The following is a 19,706-nucleotide window of genomic DNA, read 5'->3' on the forward strand; positions in this document are numbered from 1 at the left end:
ATTCTCTTATATGCATGAAGTACTTCAAAATAAAAAGTGAAAAAATAAATTTCCTTTCCAGCCCCTCGTCCAGGCATGCCGCCTATCCCCTCTCCAAATTGACTTGTAGGCTGTCTCCTCACGTTTGCTTTTACAAACACTGCTGCAGTAAATAACTTTGTAAATACATCGTGCCTTTTGTGGGCTGATATTAGATCACTGTTTCTGTGGCAGGGCAAATAATACTTTATAAAATTTCTAATAAGGATTAATTATTATCTCCTGCACTACAGCACACATATGATACTGGCAGAAGTATAAATAAAAGTTCCAGACATATGCTACAGGGGCGTTGCCCTGGATTTAGCTGATTGATCCTGGGTGCCTACATCACGAATGCACGGAGTTAGTGTTTCATGCTCTCACTTGTCTTGCAGGCCACAGAGTGAAGCATCTGGAACTCTAGGCTGTGTGGGAGAACTGGAAACAGTTTGACTCAAGCCCCTCAGTAAGGATCTAGTTATTCTTTGCTTTTTTTTCAGGGAAACTCTCACTCCCCTTGAATTCAACCTTTTGAGAATTATAGTCAGGGCTTTGCAACTCCTACACTTTTCTCCACTCCTTAAGGTGTGCTAACCAAAAAGTACCTTGAGGTTTTTCCCTTACACAGCTCAATGGTTAGAAAATGAAGGCCATTTCTTTCTCTTCTGCCCCTCCAAGCAACAGTGTAATCAGTCAAGGTCAAAAATACATTTTCAATGATGAGACATATATACACTTTAGGAAAGAAATCGTGACAGCACTATGGAAAACTTTTGCAGAGGTGGATGATGTATTGGCCCAGGAGAAGGATTAAATATTATTGATACACATGAATCTTAGATTTTCTTAAATACTTTTAAACATTTATTAACCAATAAGATTCACTGAAAATAGCAGGAAACTATGGGTTTCATTTAAAAGTTAAACAACAAACAACTGAACATAATAGACTAAAAGAAATGTATATTTCTGTCAATGATTTCTTAAAAAGATGTCAAAAGGAGGTTGCTTCAAACAAACAGACAAAAAAAGATGTGGTAACAACATTCTCCTTAAAAATCCCTGCTTAAAAGGTAACAAAGAATTTTGAGGATTACTTTTCATTCCAAATACACTTTATACCAATAGATGGTGCTAAAACACAGACCAAGAGTTGCCAGTGGCCTTGAGGAAAGGGAGAACAAGAAAGAATTCCTTGCCTTGGTTTTACTTCCAGAAAAAAACAAAAACAAAAACAAAAACAGTAACAATAAAAATGGAGTCAAAGTATAATTATTTATAAGATAGAAAGGTCATTTTGATAGAAAACTTTCCAAGTTATGTTTTAGTTAAACCGTATGAAATTGCTCTTTTTGTAGGTCAACAGAGGTTGAATATTGATGGTTTCATATAATTAAATCTAAAAAGTACTTTGATTCCTAGAAGATGCTAGCTGTAATTTCTTTTAATAAAATATCAGGGAAAAACTAGCAGAAGCAACTGAAATGTGATGACCAACTTCTTTTACAAGCCAGTAGGGGCGCCTGGTGGACTCATCAAGCTGGAGATTGAGATGAGCCACAAGGTGGCTGCTACTGGGTGAAATGGGTCAGGGATACTCAGGGGCCTTAAAAATGTAATACATTGGCAATGTTCTATTGCCAATGGAACAGTAATGTTCTATAGAGTTAGCGACTGGTACATTTTTACAAAATTATCCTAGGTGCTATATTTTGCTTACAGTAAAGGTAAAATGACTCGTCTGTTCCTACTCTGTATATCTCCTTAGTTTTTTAACATGGGGGTTTCTCCAGGCATCCCAGATAATAGTCGGTATTTTCTGGCTTTTCCTTAGTCAAATATTACACTTCTTTTAACAAGATGAGAATTTCACCTAGATGAGAATTTTAGTTGGCTTGCAGTTTTACAAGGTAGCCATATCATATATCTGGACAGGTGTGGCCAGACGTAGCTAACTAAAAATCAGAGTTTGCTAAATTTCATCAGTGTTGTGTCTCACTGGTATTCCTTAGTCTATGGAAAGAACTCTGGCCAAACTGTTCCTATACTTTTAGGAGGAAAAGGCCAGTTGTAGAGAGGCATGATGTGCCATGGCATTGGGATTCCTCTCAATACCTAGCCTTTGTGCCTAAGAAAATCCCCACACCAAAAGATTTCAACAAAAACATAGGAGAATATTTCAAGATGGAAATAAGACACATCTATAAAGATGTCACTTTTTTGAGGACCAAAAAGATTTTGAGGTTATAGGGGAAATATAAGAAATTGGAAGTGGCAAAGAGTTTAGGTTAAACACCAGCAAGAATTTCTTACCCGGACAGTGTTGTGGACATGGGAACACAGTCTGAAGCAGTGTTGTAGGACCCCTTCTGAAGATTAAATCTGTACAAATGGGTTAGGTTTCAGCCATGTCCATCAAATTGGATGTCTTTCTAAATTGTCTTATAACAAGATTTTGTTCTCTTAGCTTTACAGAAATCCATGACTGGGGAATAAAACACGTTTTGGAGACTCAGGCAGAAAGCAATGAGTTCTCAAGTAGAGGCAGATGAGGTGGGTTTTGGAGACCTTTGACCTCTTTAGACAGTGTGAGGCTGGTTATTAAGGATTATGGAAAGGAAAATACACTAAAAAAAAATAAACCTAGGGAGATGTAAAGTAAAATGCCAATACTAGTTATTTGGGGGTTTGGAATTATGGGAAATTTCCATTTTTTCCTTTTGCTTATATTTCTTTTTAAAATTTTTATGGCAAAAGAAATTCTGTTTTGAAAGGAGAATGTCTTTTTAGCCAGAATAATTTAGTGTGAAATTCTAAACTCCAAAGCATACTGGAGGAAGGGAATAATTCTTGGTCTGTTTGAACACTGCCTTGGGTGACTTGTCTAAAATCAAGTCTCCTGTCCATTTGCAAAAACAACTATGACATATTAAGTCAAATAATGCAGACATCACTTCAAGTGACTAAATATCTTTCATTTTAAGCATTATCTATAATATTTAGCATTCAATGGTATTATATCTCATACTAAAAATTTAAGGTATTACTGGTTAGGTCAACAAAATATTCTAGGAGTTATCCAACAGGGCTTAAGAGAAGGTCATAGACAAACTGTTGCTTACTGGGCCTTTTTATCTGCTTTCCCAAAGATGCCCCATCAGTGGTGAAACTGTTCAGTACTTAACAGGCTTTTTTTTTTTTTTTTAATTCTAGTATAGCTTTCCAGATCATGTACTTGAGTAAAAGGCCATTTGTGAAAATATGAAGCATTTAAAAAACAAAACAAAACAAAACAAAACAAAACAAAACAAAACAAATCTGCAGCCTCTGGGCCAATGACCAACCACCTTCCATAAGGTGTTATGAAACATTGAGCTAATCATATGTAAACTCTTTTAAATACATTCCAGAATTATTTTCAGGCATCAGATATGCCTATATACTATGCAGAGTTGGTTTATATTCAAATCCTAATTTCAAAAGTATTAAGTATATATATTTATTTAAAAAGTTTGCTAACATAGAATAAATGATTTTTTACATGTATATATTTCTCAGTGTACTAAAATTCTGTTGGTTTTTTTGTAGATTATAGGAATAGCATAGAATATGTAGAATTATATAGATTTCTTGGGAATTTAAGACCATTGATGGCAAGGACCAAATCAAATTTATTAATCTATTTATTGGAGAAAAATTTATTTTTTAAATAAAAGTATTTGTTATTTAATAAATACTACTTGAAGTATCATATACATATTTTTTCTCATTTTTTACCATATATTTAGATATATTTTTCTTAAAACAATATCCAGAGACTTTAGTCAGAAGCAATAATAGTTAATTACCTGAATAAACCATAGTTGGAATGATTATTTCTATGTTTGGTGATGGTTACTTATATTATTTTACCTGATTTTAATTTCTCACCCAGCTCTCACTCTTAGAAATAAAATTATGGGTATTCAATAGTAATCAGTTAAAAATCCCTAAATTTATATGATCTTGTTATCACAAAATATGATTAAAACAATGAAGAGTGTAAATGTTTTTTGAACACAGAAATATGGGTACTAGAAAGAATTTATGATCTCTGGAAAAACCTTAAGCAAAAAAGTCATTACTCTTCTAAAAGATGGTGGTAATATTCTACTTTTAATTGCTGGCAGTAATGAAAAAAATCACTATTATATGGTGTGTTATTTATGGATTAACTAAATTTTTGGTCTAAGTTATAGCAATTATAAAATTTCATGAAATTTGAAAAAGTAGAAGAATTATGCATAATTCTATTATCTACACCCTGTGTTATGTTTTTTTTTAATTATTATAACATTTTAGACATGAAAGAGCTCTTACTGATAACACTTAAAATTCATTTTGTTTTCTAGAAATTGTGCTGAGCATTTCACAAGTTTATTTTAATATCTTAAAAACCTCACGAAGTGGGTTCTATTGGAACTGTCATTTAGCAGAGGAGTAACCCAGGCTGGGGAAAGTTCCTTGATTTGCCGAAGGCCATTCACTGAGCAAGAGGAAGAGAGGGGGTTTGAACTGGGGTCTACCTTTATCACACAAGTCCTTCACCTTTGCTGGTTGAAAAAAGAAGCCTTAGAGAAGTTAAATGAGTTGCCCAAGGCACTAGAACTAGTTTTAGTTATAATTATGATTAGCCTTTATCATGATTTTTATAATCTATCTGGATCACTTGTATTCTCATACTCAGTATTTCTTTTTAGCAGTCAGTGTTGTTTTTAAGCCTGTTTCATGCCCTGGTTAAATCAATAATACTTTATTCTTTCCCGAGTCTATCTATATCAGTGACTCTCAACTTTTCCTGGAAAAATACCGGGCCTTTAAAAAATACAGGTACTTGGATCCAATCCACAGATTTTTGGATCCAGTTGATTAGGGATATGACCTAGGGACTGGGATAACAGCTTCTAGGTGATTCTAATGTACAGCTAGGGTAGCAAAGCACTGACCTATACAAAGAATATCTGCTTTTCAACCATTTAATATATATTCCAAATGCTTTAGATCATTTTATCATCTTCCAGTATTTATGTCATATGGTTATTTTCATGATTTGTAAGCCTAAAGGGAGCAAATAAAGATAAATTTAAATCTGTACAAATGACACATTAAAAAGGGAGTAAATAAAGCATTAGGTTGAACTGAAATATTAAATTTCAAGCACTGATCACGTACCTAAATATACTAAATGTAACTTAATCCATGGTATAGATTTCTGCTTCAAGTGTTTATATCAGCTAAGGAAATATGGTCTCATTTAAGTATGTCACTTAGGTAATTTGTAATCTGAAGCAAAGACATTCTTCGGGTCTATGGGTTTATAGGAAACAGTCCAATATGGTTAAGGTCACATCCTCTAACATTGCCTTTGAATTACTTAAACGAACCACACAATTTTTATTTATACTTGCATTTGATTTACAGTGACATTAAGAACCAGAACTAATCCCCCAAATTAAATTCTCAAATCTGTGGCAAACCTGCCCGTTCACGAAACGGGGCTTACCTGAGCAAATGGAGTCACGATCAAGTCATCTCCATGTCTGAAAAACAAACCAAATCCTGGGTTAGAAATTATGATAACTCTATCACCACCTTTAACCGATATTAAATGTAAGCTCCACGTTCATAATTTCCCATTGAGAATTACAGTAATTCCATCCTTATTCTTCAGCACATGGTCTTCCCAGCCAATGGGTTGAAAAAAAGTCTTCTGGGATGTTAAACATTGTCCAGGTGCCTTGGTGAAAAAGGGCTTCTTGATCATCAAGCAAGGTCACTGTTGCTTATTAAGTACACAGGACATACAATAGCAGAAGATGAGTTCCGGCAGCGGGGCCGGAGGTTTACTCGTGGCTTCTTATGGTAGGTATTAGTAAGGGTGCTGTGGAAGGGGCTGGCAACTGCAGTGGCTTCAGTGAGAGGCCTCTGGACCAGCTAACACTTTGAAGGTGATGAGCATCGAGTCTTCCGCATCATGGTGTGTGACTTTTGGACAGGCTGGCAACTGTAGATGAAATGGACTGCATCATACACTAATAAAAACTCGGCGAAACTTTTCGACTGACTCACGTCCCGCTGCTGTAGCTACGGGGGAATGTTACCCCGTGTGTGCTGTTGCTGCAGCAACCTCGGCTACACTGAGCCTGGGATGCGGGAGCAAGGTGTCAGCATGACGTGACTGGGAGAAACCGGGAAAGGCAAGGAAAGTTGTGCAACATTCTACTCAGAGGAAAAGCGAGGAACCGGGGCCTAGAGTTCTTTCGTGGTATCTCTTAGGGTGAGTAACTCGTGAGAGGCACTTCTACAATCTCCGGTATTTCTTGATCTCGCTGGCTGAAGCTCTTTCATCAAAGGTGAATATAATTACTCGACACAGAAAGCTTCCTGGACATGACTTTGACTGACAACACTGCAACTGAACTGTTCACTCGGTCATGAACGATTCTGAAACGGACTGAATGACCTAAAACAACACCCATGAAATACGCTTCAGCACAAGCTGCATATGGATGACGTCAGTACACGGATCATTACCAATGATTAGACCAGTTGTTACAGACATCATCAAATTACAGGGATCTTGGAATTCAAAGTGTGGGAAAATAAAAAGCAGGGAAAGGTCGGTACACACTTTAAAGGAAACGTGCTATTTGACAACCCTTTGCTCCGGGATTACATTTGGGGAGGAGGAGGACACCTGTTTTTTTTTTTTTTTTTGTATATTAATCAGATGGTCAAAATTAAAGTCAAAATGAAATCTAGATATTTTCCCAAGAGATGGTCTTCTATTTTATTTTTTATAATTGCCTGACTATAAGCTTTATTTTCTAAGAACTAAGTTATCCTGACCAACGCATACCACCAATCTGAAATTGAGCCCTGGAAATAAGTCATCTAGTTTTTTACATGAATTACATTGGATGACTCTAAACTAAAAAGGGTGTGAATGTTTATTAAAACACTAATTCTTTCTTTGGTTGTATTTCATTCCCAAGCTTTGTAAAAAATATATTTAGAAAATACAATATTTACGATGATTTATCAGTCTTGCTTCCCTTCCCTGTCAAAGCAGAAAGAAAGACAGTTATAATTTTAGTGATGGAGAGACTTCATTCTTTTAAATTGCTCAGAAATTGTTTTTCTCAAATATCTCAAGATTGTCTCAGTTCAGTAACAGTAAAAATATTTCTATTCTTTCTTTTTCTTTGTTTTAAGTTTATTCAGTTTGAGAGAGAGAGAGTGGAAGAGGGACAGAGAGAACAAATCCCAAATCCCGGTTCTTTTCAAAATGATGTAATGCTTAAATCATCTTTGAATATATAACAAATCTATAATTTTTAAGTCTTTGTCTAAGCCCTCACCTCAGTATTGAAATGTTTTATCAGACCTACTGTCACAAGTACAATGGTGCAGGTAAAATGTATGTTGTTTTGTGAATGGAGGAAAATAAATATTATATAAACATACATTTTAGTTGTATCGTATAATGTGCGTATTATAATAAAAGACAGAACTGGTAAGTATGATCCAAAGAAGATCGATTTTGTTAGTATTGGCAATTTGGCTTAACGTATTTGTGAATTTTAATCACCTGTAATTGTACACACGCACAAAAGCCTATGATAGAAAATGATTCTGAAATGTTGCATTTGAATAGCATTCCAAACAAGGAACTTTTTTAAACAAAGAAACTTAGCTAATTAAAGTGTAGCTAGAAGGAATTATAATAACACACGACAAGATCATGGGGACTCCCTAAAATGGGAAGAGACTGTAGGGTCCCCTATCATTTGATGAGAAGTTTGCTTCAAATTTGCAATGAGTATTGTCTGGAGACTTGAAATTGTACCTCCTGGTGATATGATTCTTCTGAAGAAGATTATGTAACAGTGCTCTCTCATTTAAATAAAATCAAACATAACAACAAACTTTAATAAAAAAGGAATGGGAATGCTTTCGGGGAAGAAAAAATAGCTTTTTTGGGGGATTGGTATATTTATAGGGACAGGTGGGAAGAGAGTGACAGGGAATGGGTGGTGGGATCAGAAATAAAGCTCCATTTTTGATTTTGTATGTAAATATGTATGTATGTATGTATGTATGTATGTGGGCGATGAGATTGGGGCCTAGGTAATAGTCACAGCATTCCATGCCATGCACCTCTGGTCTCATGATGTGGAAAGAAGTGCTCAGTCTCCTGCTGGGGCTACTATGGGCTGAAACAGAGTCACCTACTCTAGGCAGGGAGGGCTGGCTGTGCCCTCTTCCAGAGAGACATGACTGGGTCCCACTGGCCGGGAGATACAAGGCTCAATGGGCACTGTCGAATTTTCTGTTTTTTCAAAGAGGAATGACAGTAAGAGTTAAGAACTACTCCCTGTGCCTTTGGCCATCCTTCCCCTACTTCTGTATCACTTCCGACTTTATTTTCTACCCTCATTCTTTCTGTAGTAAGAAGCCACAAACATTAGCAAAAAACCTGAAGAAGTGAAACCCAAAAGCAAACCCTTTCACAGAGACTTCAATGGGATCCGGAAACTATTCAAGTACTTAAATATGGGGAAAAAATGTGTGTCATCTAACAAAATGAATTCAACCAACAGCAGCACCTGAGAATATAATTTTGTAAACTAGCTCATTTCAAAATCATGCTGATGCACACTAGGGCAGCAACCTTTCCATACTTTTATTGAAGGAAAGGCAGAAGAAGTTAATGAGAAGAAAGTTTTACTTTATTAAGCAAAGATCCCTAATCCTATGATACCAAGAGCATTAATGGCCACAAAGTACCTGTTGCATCTGATTGCTATACATTGCAAACTTTAGCACAAATGGTTATATGAAATAACGCTCTAATGCAAGCCATGGGCTGAGGCTTACCTTCTAAATCTAATCTGGGGCCAACTTCTGTATCTTCTGTGCTTCACTCTCTGTTGCTATAAAACTAGAAAGAAATTCTCCTCTGGGGTTTGTCTCCACTGGAGGACTAGTGGATTGATCAACATACAGATAACTGGTCTTTTGAAATCCTGGTGTCTTTTTTCCCTTTGGCTCAAAACTATCATCCGTCTTCAATTCACCCTTAATCCACTTGTTTTGGAATTAGAGAGAAACAAGTATGCTCCCGTTTCTAATATGTACATAAACATGTTTCTGGGCACCTAGGGTATCTGACAACACCCAAGAATGAGCCACAGGACGAACACATCTACTCACCATGCTGCTCCCATGTTCACACAAGTACAGGCATACACAATACACAAACAAACAAACAGACAACACAATCTACTCCAGCCTCGCATCAGGCTCTGTGCTCACGGTGTGGAGCCTGCTTGGGAATTCTCTCTCCCTCTCTCTCTGCCCCTCCCCTGCTCACTCTTTCTCTCTCAAAATTAATAAATAAAAACTTTAAAAAAAACACCACCTACCTCAGCTTTTGAAAAACTGATACGTACAATGTGAATGTAAATCATGTATAAACTGTAGGAAACTTGGAAAATACAGAAAAAACTTGCAGAACTACTCAACAATAACTGGCAATGACATTTTCCTTCTGGATTATGTAAGCACATGTATTTTATATATGATTTTTATGAAATACAGGATTTCTTACACAACTAGAGTCATGTTGTATATTTCATTTTATATCTTGCTTTTAACATTAAATATATTGAATCATGAAAAATTGTACATGCCTTTATACTTTTAAAACATTTTTAATATTTCTTGTCTATTTTTAGTAATCTCTAAATTTTTCAAGTAGACACCAATCCAAATGTATTAAAATATAAATGCAATTCTATTTTAAAATTAAAATGATTTTAAATAATTATACAAATACTCAAATTCATTTTAGTTTTTCATTTCTTTAAAAACAACTTAGTAAAGGGGTGCCTGGGTGGCTCAGTTTGTTAAGTGTCTGACTTTGGCTCAGGTCATGATCTCATAGATCATGGGTGGGTTCCAGCCCCACATCAGGCTCTCTGCTGTCAGCACAGAGCCCACTTTGGATGCTCTGTCTCCTTCTCTCTCTGCACCTCCTCCACTGATGCGCTCTCTCTCTCTCTCTCTCTCTCTCTCTCAGTCTCTCTCTCTCAAAAATAAATAAACATTAAAAAAAAACAACTTCACTAAAGATAATGTGCTTATTTCTGGTAAAGCACTCATAAGATAAAGCTAAGTGTTAAAATATTACATGAAGAATTGGGTTCATTGAGAAAAAAATTCATGGAGATGTTGAATATTTTATCTTGTAACCATTTTAATTAAAATCACAAAACTATGGTTTCAGACAATAAATGTACGATGGAAAATTTGGCTACCAAGTACATTTTGCGAAACTAAATTCTATTTTTCTATAGATACCATTTTTATTTTTATTTTTTAACGTTTATTTATTTTTGAGACAGAGAGAGACAGAGCATGAACGGGGGAGGGGCAGAGAGAGAGGGAGACACAGAATCTGAAGCAGGCTCCAGGCTCCAAGTCATCAGCCCAGAGCCCAACGCGGGGCTCGAACTCAGGGACCGTGAGATCGTGACCTGAGCCAAAGTCGGACGCTTAACCGACTGAGCCACCCAGGCGCCCCGTAGATACATTTTTAAAAGGTGATCTATTTTTCCAAAAAAATAATGTTGGCTTTGAGGAACTATAAATGTCACATTTAAGAATATAAGGAACCCTCCAAAATTACTTATGAAGAAGGCATTATGATTTTGATAAACTCCTCAGTAGGCATTATATTGCTAAAACAAAGAGACAAACAACAAATGAAAAAATGTACTTCATTTGTATCAGATTCACTTGATGACACTGGTCCTCTAAAGTGCTCAGCCTTTTAATTTAGAACTGGCTACACTCTAAGTAAAAAAGTAAAATAAAATAATAAGTAGTACCTACATTTATGAACCCCAGGGAATGATGTTCCTATATAACAAAGCCAACCTCTGGCAGACCTGAATGTGATTTTCCTCCCTGAAGCTACTGCCGTGTAGAATTCATATAATCCATTACCACAAAAGTTTGGTCCTTCGGTCAAAAGTCACAACTACCAAAACTTGTATTTGGGCAAGAAGGTCTAACATTTTACTGAAAATCCAACATAATGTAAATTAATATAGGAGCAAAATTAAAGCTGTTCAATACTGTATAAGGTAGTATGTTCCAATTTCTTTTTTCACTATCAAACTCCAAGCCACGTTTGTGGGTATTTGCATATCTAGCTTTGATGTTTTTTTGCTAATGTGAACTATAGTTACCAGTCATCAAGTTGGAATGTTTACCCCAGTTGAAGAGCACCTTGGTGTTTATATCCCATACCAGCACAAAAAGGAAAAACAAACTTACAGATCTTTCCTCAATTTTAACAGAAAAATAAGCTAATATAAAAACAGGTGAATGAGGCGATTCAAGTTGTTAAGTTTATGGAGGAAACAGCCTATCTTATATGCTTTTAATCCTTCCTTTGCCCTTGAATTGTAATTTCCTAATATACTTGAGTAATAACTTGTTCTGGAGACCTTTACCCTGATGCCCCACAGAATAACTCAATGTCTTATTGGTTTCAGCACTGATGACCCTTATAATATGTTACTATTTTTTTCTTAAATGGAGCTTTCAATATAATTATTAAAAAATAAGAGTACAAAGATCTAACAAAATTATAAATAATAATGGTAATAATCACAAAGAATTATACTTATTATAAAACAGTAATGACCACTAACATTCATTGAATGACTACTGTGTGTCAGGCACTGTGTAAAGCACTTTACATTGAGTGTCTCTTATTAAAGTCTTTTTGTAGATGAGGAAAGGGAAGCCTAAGTAGGACAAAAAATGCATGCGTATGGAGTGATGAGTCCAGGATTCAAATTTGGGCAGTACGACTTCGGTGGGTCTGCAAGTAAATACTGCAAATCTGTGTCTGTAATATATTTATCAATGCCCGAAGCACATTCAAAACAATGCCCAACCTCTAGTGCATTTTCCATTTATGGAAACCATTAGTATCAATGACTTACAAAACAAACTTTGCCCACCTACTGATTTGCAGGTCCTTCCACCCTGAAATGAAATAATAAATACAATGAAGTAAAATCATTTTTGGTTTCTAACCAGGTTCTGGCTGATAGATGAATATCATATGCCCATATTCAGATTGTAGCAAGACTGTATGCATGCTGTATGTAACAAAGTCCTCTTAAGATGGCATTTATGTGCATATATGTAAATATATGTAAATGTGTGTGTGTGTGTGTGTGTGTGTGTGTGTGTGTGTGTGTGATCCTTAGGGAAATTTTATAGGCTCTCTTTCCTTTTACATAAGTATGTTGGTCTTCTGCCTTCTGTATTTCAAATAACAGGGAAAAAAGTACTGGGCGAGAAAACCCATCACCAGCCTCATTAGTATAAATAGAATTTATTATTTTGCCTGTACAATGCAATAGAAAGAAACTCTTTAAAGAACATCTGCTCTGCAAACAGTATATTTTATGGAATGTTTCATTTCATATGATTAAAACATAACAGAGCCTGCGATTTGGGGTGGGGCAGGACATATATGGGGAATTTCTGTATCTTCCTCCTAATGTTGCTATGAAACTAAAACTGCTCTAAAAAGTAAATTCTTGAAATTAAAAAAATTATTGAATATATAACTTTAGAAATGGATATGACCTGGGTGCCTGGGTGGCTCAGTCGGTTGAGCGTCCGACTTTGACTCAGGTCATGATCTCACAGTTTGTGGGTTCGAGCCCCGCATCAGGCTCTGTGCTGACCTCTTGCTCAGAGCCTGGAGCCTGCTTCAGATTCTGTGTCTCCTTCTCTCTCTGCCCCTCCCCAGCTCATGCTTTGTCTCACTCTGTTTCTCAAAAATAAATAAATGTAAAAAAATATTAGAAATGGATATGACCTTAGAAGTCACTTAGTCTACTGAAATTTAGATCATATGCTCACGTCTTATTCACATTTTAAGAATTACAAACGAGACTGATATTTGACTCCCCTAATTCTTAAAAGAAAACTCCTCAGTTTTTGACCCAGGCTTGCTGTTATCACATGTCCTGATGATAAAGCAAATGGAAGTGGAGTTAATGCAACAGAAGCAAAACTTCTCTAGTTTGAAGTGTAATCTCTTTATTTGTCATAAAACAAAAATCTGGGCATCATCAGAGAAGGTACATGATGCCAGTAAATCAACTCAAATTTGTTAGTTATACTATGGCACAAAAGATAACCTAAAATCTCTAAATTTTATAATTTTTTTATAATTATACATCAAACCACTTTCCAATTTTAATAAGTTACAAAGTGTATATAGCTATAGTCACTAAGCACATTAGTTATTTTGTTTAATAAAAGCCACTACAATGGAGGGATTCTTCCAAGAGTGCTGATGTCACAAATTACCATCATAGTTTTGAATAGGGACTTTTGTGCAGGGTGAGGAGTGAAGGAGAGGGCTGAGGACTCAGCAAGCTTTCACAAGTGCCCTCACTTTGTGTTCTAGGAATAGGTTCCTCTTTCACAGAAATGTATTTTATCTGACAGTCTCATTCTTAACGTCAGTGGCCCTGCCCTCTTGGTTTTTCTCCAGGATGGGTTAGGAAGAAAGATGTATGGGGAGCTAATGCAACAATTCTTAAAGATCTTCATGGGATAAAAAGATTCGGTGTATTAAAAAGAACAGTGTGATCACATAGAGAAGAGTAAGAGTAAGAGTAAGAAGCAGTACCGTCTTATGCATCCCTACTATGTGCCAGATACTGCGCTCTGTTGGCACACAGTATTTAATTCTGAAGACTGTGCCTTAATCGGATGCCCATATTCCCATTCTAAGATAAGGATGTAGGCTCAGGGAAACTTAAGTAACTCAGTGGCGGTCATGCCCTTGGCAAGCAGCAGACTTCAGTGGTTTCCAAACGCCAAGGCGAGAGCTAGTGCTTGCCCAACAGAATGTTCATTGGTCCTTGTCAAAGTGAGAGCAAACATGGACCATGGGGTAGGGTTTTGAACAAGGCAAACACATTCCTTTTGAAAACTCTCCTTCATTCCAAGGTCATGTCCTTTTTTATTGAAATGAAAATGCCTTTTAAAAATAAAATGATTGTGTATATTGATAAAGATTTTCTTATTAATGTCATTTACATGGCAAAATGGCAAAGCATGTGGTTGCTGACCTGGGGGTCAGCCTCCCAGGTAGTTTTTGAAATCTTACTGTGTCACAGAATCCCAAGACATAGAAATGTGTAGTGTAGCTGGACTTAAACTCAGGCTTTAAAATGCTGTTTAGTTTCTACCACACCATGCTGCCTTCTGCATGCTTGAGTGGATTCAGACTATTGTGCAGTCACATAATAGTACATATTCCAGATTCTGAAATAGCACGGTCCAACAGAAATTTCTGCAATGACAGAACTATTAAATATTCTCTATCCATGTTATCCAATACAGGATCTACTAGCCACATGTGGCTACTTAGGACTTGAAATGTGACTAGTGCAATCGAGAAGCTGAAGTTTACGTTTTATTTAATTTTAATTAATTTAAAATATGAGAAGATCATAATAGCTGATGATTATCATGTTAACCACTGCAGTTCTTGAGCAATCTGTAGAAAACTTCAGTTGCAAGTCTTCTGAGGGAAGACAATCTTTAATATAACTGAATAATAATAAAAATCTACTCTCAGCTTGGAGGCAAAAGAACATTGATACATTAAAATAGCAAAAATTCCTGATTGGCAAATGGCAAAGACCCTCAGCCAAAAAAATTTTCCCAGATGCCCATCAGGATTCTCCATCCCTTAAAGCAAACCATAAAGACTCTTAAATACAGAGAACAAACTGAGGGTTGAGGGGGTGGGTTAAATGGGTGATGGGCATTAAGGAGGGCACTTGTTGGGATGAGCACTTGTGTTATATGTAAATAATGAATCCTGGCAGCCTATTCCTGAAGCCAAGACTACACTGTATATTAACTGATTTGAGGGGGAAAAAAAGATTCTCCATCCCTTAAAGAGAAATAAAGATTTTAGTTTAATTGTTTTACTTATTTATTATAGTCTCATCTAGAGGCTGCTGTCCTGCCAGCAAATACCAAAGGAATGGTCTAGCAAAAGCTGGTGATCAAAATTACCATATTCAGGGTCAAGATACCTGGACTGTAATTCATGTGTGTGTGTGTGTGTGTGTGTGTGTGTGTGTATGCATGCATATGCAGATGTGCTCAACCACATGCAAAATATTTCTAGGCAGAAATTTGTGATTTCTAAAACTGAGCTAATGATATTTTTCCTAGTTTTCTTAATATGATTGTTTTGAGGATTAAGCATTAAATTTTATGGGAGAATTCTCTATCAATTATAAGGACTATCCAGATGCCAAGCAATTTTTTTAAATGCTTATTTATTTTAAGAGAGACAGAGGCAGAGAAAGGATCCCAAGCAGGCTCCGTGCTGTCAGCACAGAGCCCTATGCGGGGCTCGATCTCAGGAACTGTGAGATCATGACGTGAGCTGAAATTAAGAGTCAGATGCTTAACTCACTGAGCCACCCAGGTGTCTCAGATGCCAGGACATTTTTAAGAACATATTCCTATCTGTATACTTCTAAGCATGTATCAAATACTTGTCAAAAACTAAAGGTATGTGCTTCACTCCTCAGAGTCTACTGAAGCTTAGCCACAAAGGAGGAAACATGGTAGACCTTGTGAATATACCAAACTTAAACTGATGACTGCAAGGTTTGTTCACGAATCTTTGAGCATTTGCAAAGTGCTCCTGTGTTTGGAGAACTGGATTCTAGACAAGTTGTCTGTCTGGGAAACATCAAATCTCCTCCCTAGATAAATAGTATAAAACGGGCTACCTATAAACAAATGCAAAGCAAACAAGTGAAACCAAAAAATAGTGAAACATGTGTTAGAAATTTTGCCTCATCTCTACAGTAGGTGGAATAAATGAATAGAAACTCAATGGACTGAACACAAAGAATACCTATGAAAAGACAACATGTGCAACTAACTATGATTTAATGTAAAATAGTTCTTTTTATCAACTACCTTCTTTTTAGTTTCTGTAGGAATGTATTCATAATTGAAAATAATAATGATTAGATGAAAGTTTTATTCCAATGCAGTTAAAAAAATTGCCATAGGGATCTTTAGAGAGCACATAAATCATAATGCTTGTTTTCTGACTTTTCTAGCAACCCCCTCCGATTCCCCCCCCCCAAAAAAAAAGCAATCAAACAGAGAAACAAAAAATAACAAGCCAAACAAACAAGCTGGCCCTGGTGCACAGAACAAATTCAGTTTGAAGTTTTCAAAGATGCAAAACCCGGATTGGACATTGAGACAAGGAAACATGAGATCTGCATATAGCCTTGTTCTCCTTGGGAGTGAAACAATGAACTGAAAGGTCTTGGTTTGGGGACCATTCGTAACCATTTACTAGGAGACAATGTTGTCCACTGAACTGCTTAAATGATTCTCTGTGACAGTGCAGCCTCCCGCATTTTCAGAGAGGCAAGCAGATATTCTCTCCTCCTGCTTTAAAAAAAAATTTTTAACGTTTATTTTTGAGACAGAGAGAGACAGAGCATGGACAGGGGAGGGTCAGAGAGAGAGGGAGACACAGAATCCGAAACAGGCTCCAGGCTCTGAGCTGTCAGCACAGAGCCTGATGCGGGGCTCGAACTCACGGACCGCGAGATCATGACCTGAGCCGAAGTCGGACGCTCAACCGACTGAGCCACCCAGGCGCCCCTCTCCTCCTGCTTTTAACTTGTCACTTCCAGTGAGAAGTTACAGAAACTGAAAGCTTACATATGTCTAGACATAAATTGTCCAGTCATTAATGACAACACACTTTTCTTTGTCCAGGGTTAAGAAAACCCCTGAAATCTCAAGACAGTTAATGGAAACCTGACACAAAACCAGAGAGAAATTGCACTAGGCAGGTGGAATCATTATGCTATTTCTACAGCAAATCTCACCTGTGGTACACAGCAAGGTGCCAGAAAGCTAATAGCAAAGTCCAGTGTCTGATGTTCTTTACCTGTTTTTTTTGTTTTTTTTTGTTTTCTTTTTTTTTTCTGAAGAAAAACCATGGGTCTCGTTAAAGGCTTCCTTTGTCCACTTTTGTAATACTATACCTTTAAATGCTTCATATTGCAGGGATTTAGTGGGAATGAGTTACTCATACTCCCTAGTACATCTTATCTCAAGAAACACATCCCATAAATGTTCTAGGACTATGATTACTTTATATGGCTCAGATAACAGTACAGAAGACATGGAGAATAATTCACTAAGGATCTAAGACTGGTAAGCAAAATAAATATTTAAAGTGACTGATATGTAAGTGAAACAGGGATATATAGGAATCTTAATATTGACTGGCAAAGTCTCCTTTTCTACCTAGAATTAATAAAAAAATAAGTGACAGGAATGCACGATCCAAACAAAATTTTTCTCTTGTTTCCGTGGGCCTATGGTATCTTCAAACAATACCCTGGCATGGAATAGCCACTGTCAATATTTGCTGAATGAGGAAAAACATTTCACTCTGAACTAAAAATGCAGGCAATTAACACAGTCCTTTACTTGGAAAATGGTAGAAGACACGGACGTGGCACTTCCGTCAGGAATGGACTGTCTTCTTTCTCCCAGCCTGTCACCAACTGCCCATTCCTACCACCCATCACCAAAATTTAAAATTCAGAAAATTTCATTTTTGAATACACTGGAGCATGGTTTTTATTTTAGTCCTCCTTAATACACAGAGGAATGAACATGGGGGAAAGGAAACCAATGAGATCCCTCAGGCCCGGTGTCCACAACTGACAGAACTAGATAGAACCTCTTTTGTAATGGCCACCTGCCCCTGACCAATCAAGAGACAGGAGCCAATAATTTCCACCCCAGTCACTCACCTGGGGCCACTCAGCACTGACAGTGCTGGACAGGCTACTGTGCTCATTTTTCTTATTGAACATGGTTTTAAAAATTTCCTAATTTTAGTTAATTTTACTCACAGATTGCTCCGAGGGATTGTGTTCTTTGTACACACTGAAAAATAAGCTGGCTCCTCCATGACTGAGGTTGATTCAAGTTTACTCTCCAGCAGGAGTCTGATGACTCACAGAATTGTGGGGTGATCACTTTTATTTTAAGCACCTTTTCTTCTCTTTTTTTTAAAAGTAGATGTTACCCTTTGTTAAATAATAAGTCTAAGGTAAGAGTATAGCTGTATCATCAAATGTTAACAAGTTTAAACAGCTCATTCTCATAGACCCTTTTCTTCTAGGTATTGGAGCTGAAGAACACTTGGGTGACTATCTTTATGTTTCTTCCCTGTGCCCCCTTCCCCCCTGCCACACAGTTAAAACTAGAGTCCAAACAACTGAGGAATGTACAGGATATGAAGAAAATTCAGAAAGGAAAATGGCACACTAAATATTAGGGCAAATTCCCCTGAAGATGTAATAGATTGCAGGAATCTAATCACAGAAATAATGAGTATTTAATGTTTGGTCATTCTCTATTTCTGTTTTCCCCTGCTTTAAGGACCTGTCAAAACTAATACTTATTTTCCCATTTCTCCTAAGACCTCAAGATATATCTATTATTTGGCACTGATAATCAAAGCCTATTTGAACAAATAAGTTAATTAATTTGTTACCTAAACATGCTCACACCATCTTGCTGGAGTAATGCATTAAAATCAACTCTTTATTTTTACTCTATGGCATCAATAGACATGATCAGTTAAAATGTCAGAACATTAGAACTTCCTTTTTATAATTTTTTAAAAGTATGAGATTAGAAAGAAATAAAATGTGTACTTGGCTGGTATTTTTAATTCCTTAATTCAAAGACTCAAGAAGTATGTTTAACTACTTTACAAATATTGTTTTTACCATTCATGGAATTCTTATTTTTGGTGTAGTTTTTTTTTTTCTTGTTGTTGTTTTGGTCTCTTGAGGCAGATGTAAAATGACCTCAGTGACTAGACAAAGAAGTGGAATTATAAAAAAAATAGAGAAGAAAAAACAATGTAGCAAAAAAAGGTATTCTACGACCTAAGAATAGTCTGCCAACAGGCTTCTTGGTATTTAATGGTTAGTGTTAGTGTCTGCATCAATATTCTACAATGATAATAGTAATAGTGGCCAACCAACAGGGAATGGAAGAAAAAGCATGGTTTGTCTGGCTCATTATCAAAATAACATTGCTTTTGACAATAATCAAAGGTTTTTGTCTACCTGGGGTCCTAACATAACTAGAAATGGAATAAATTCTCTACTCTAGAGCTCAAGAAGTTCATGGCTTCAAATCTGTAGAGTCGTTTTTTCTTTCTCTTAACCAAATCTCTCTTCACCCAGAGATTTGATTTAACTCCAATCCTAAGGACATGTACAATCACTCTAACACAGAGGTTCTCAGACTTTCTCAGTTCACGACACTCTTAGTTCTCAGTAATTGTTTATGGCAATCGCTGGCCAAAAGAAATAATGAATAGCTACAAATATTAAGTATTTAGGTCCAAACTATTGAATAAGGTTTTGTCACGACAGTTTAGCACTTATTGAGGACCCCACAACTTCTCACTTTGGAATAAGATTGGATGATGCCTGCCTCAT

General features: G+C 36.4%; 1 protein-coding gene across 14 annotated transcripts in view; it reads right to left on the reverse strand.

Moving 5' to 3' along the window:
* The window catches only part of PDE4D (phosphodiesterase 4D), a 713,672-nt gene that overhangs the window by 189,840 nt on the left and 504,126 nt on the right, over positions 1-19,706 (reverse strand). For 12 of the 14 annotated variants that reach the window (XR_008297094.1, XM_027041436.2, XM_027041455.2 and 9 more), the window contains exon 3: positions 5,564-5,600. Coding sequence is in view for 12 of the 14 variants with exons in the window: in XM_027041436.2 (XP_026897237.1) it covers positions 5,564-5,600 (37 nt within the window). In the remaining 2 variants the exon portion in view is untranslated. Of the gene's footprint in view, positions 1-2,334; positions 5,529-5,563; positions 5,601-5,707; positions 7,475-19,706 lie in introns of those variants that run through there. The other 2 variants (XM_053216165.1, XM_053216437.1) reach the window with 2 other exon arrangements.

Source organism: Acinonyx jubatus, chromosome A1, assembly GCF_027475565.1.
Source record: "Acinonyx jubatus isolate Ajub_Pintada_27869175 chromosome A1, VMU_Ajub_asm_v1.0, whole genome shotgun sequence".
Classification (NCBI taxonomy): Eukaryota; Metazoa; Chordata; class Mammalia; order Carnivora; family Felidae; genus Acinonyx; species Acinonyx jubatus.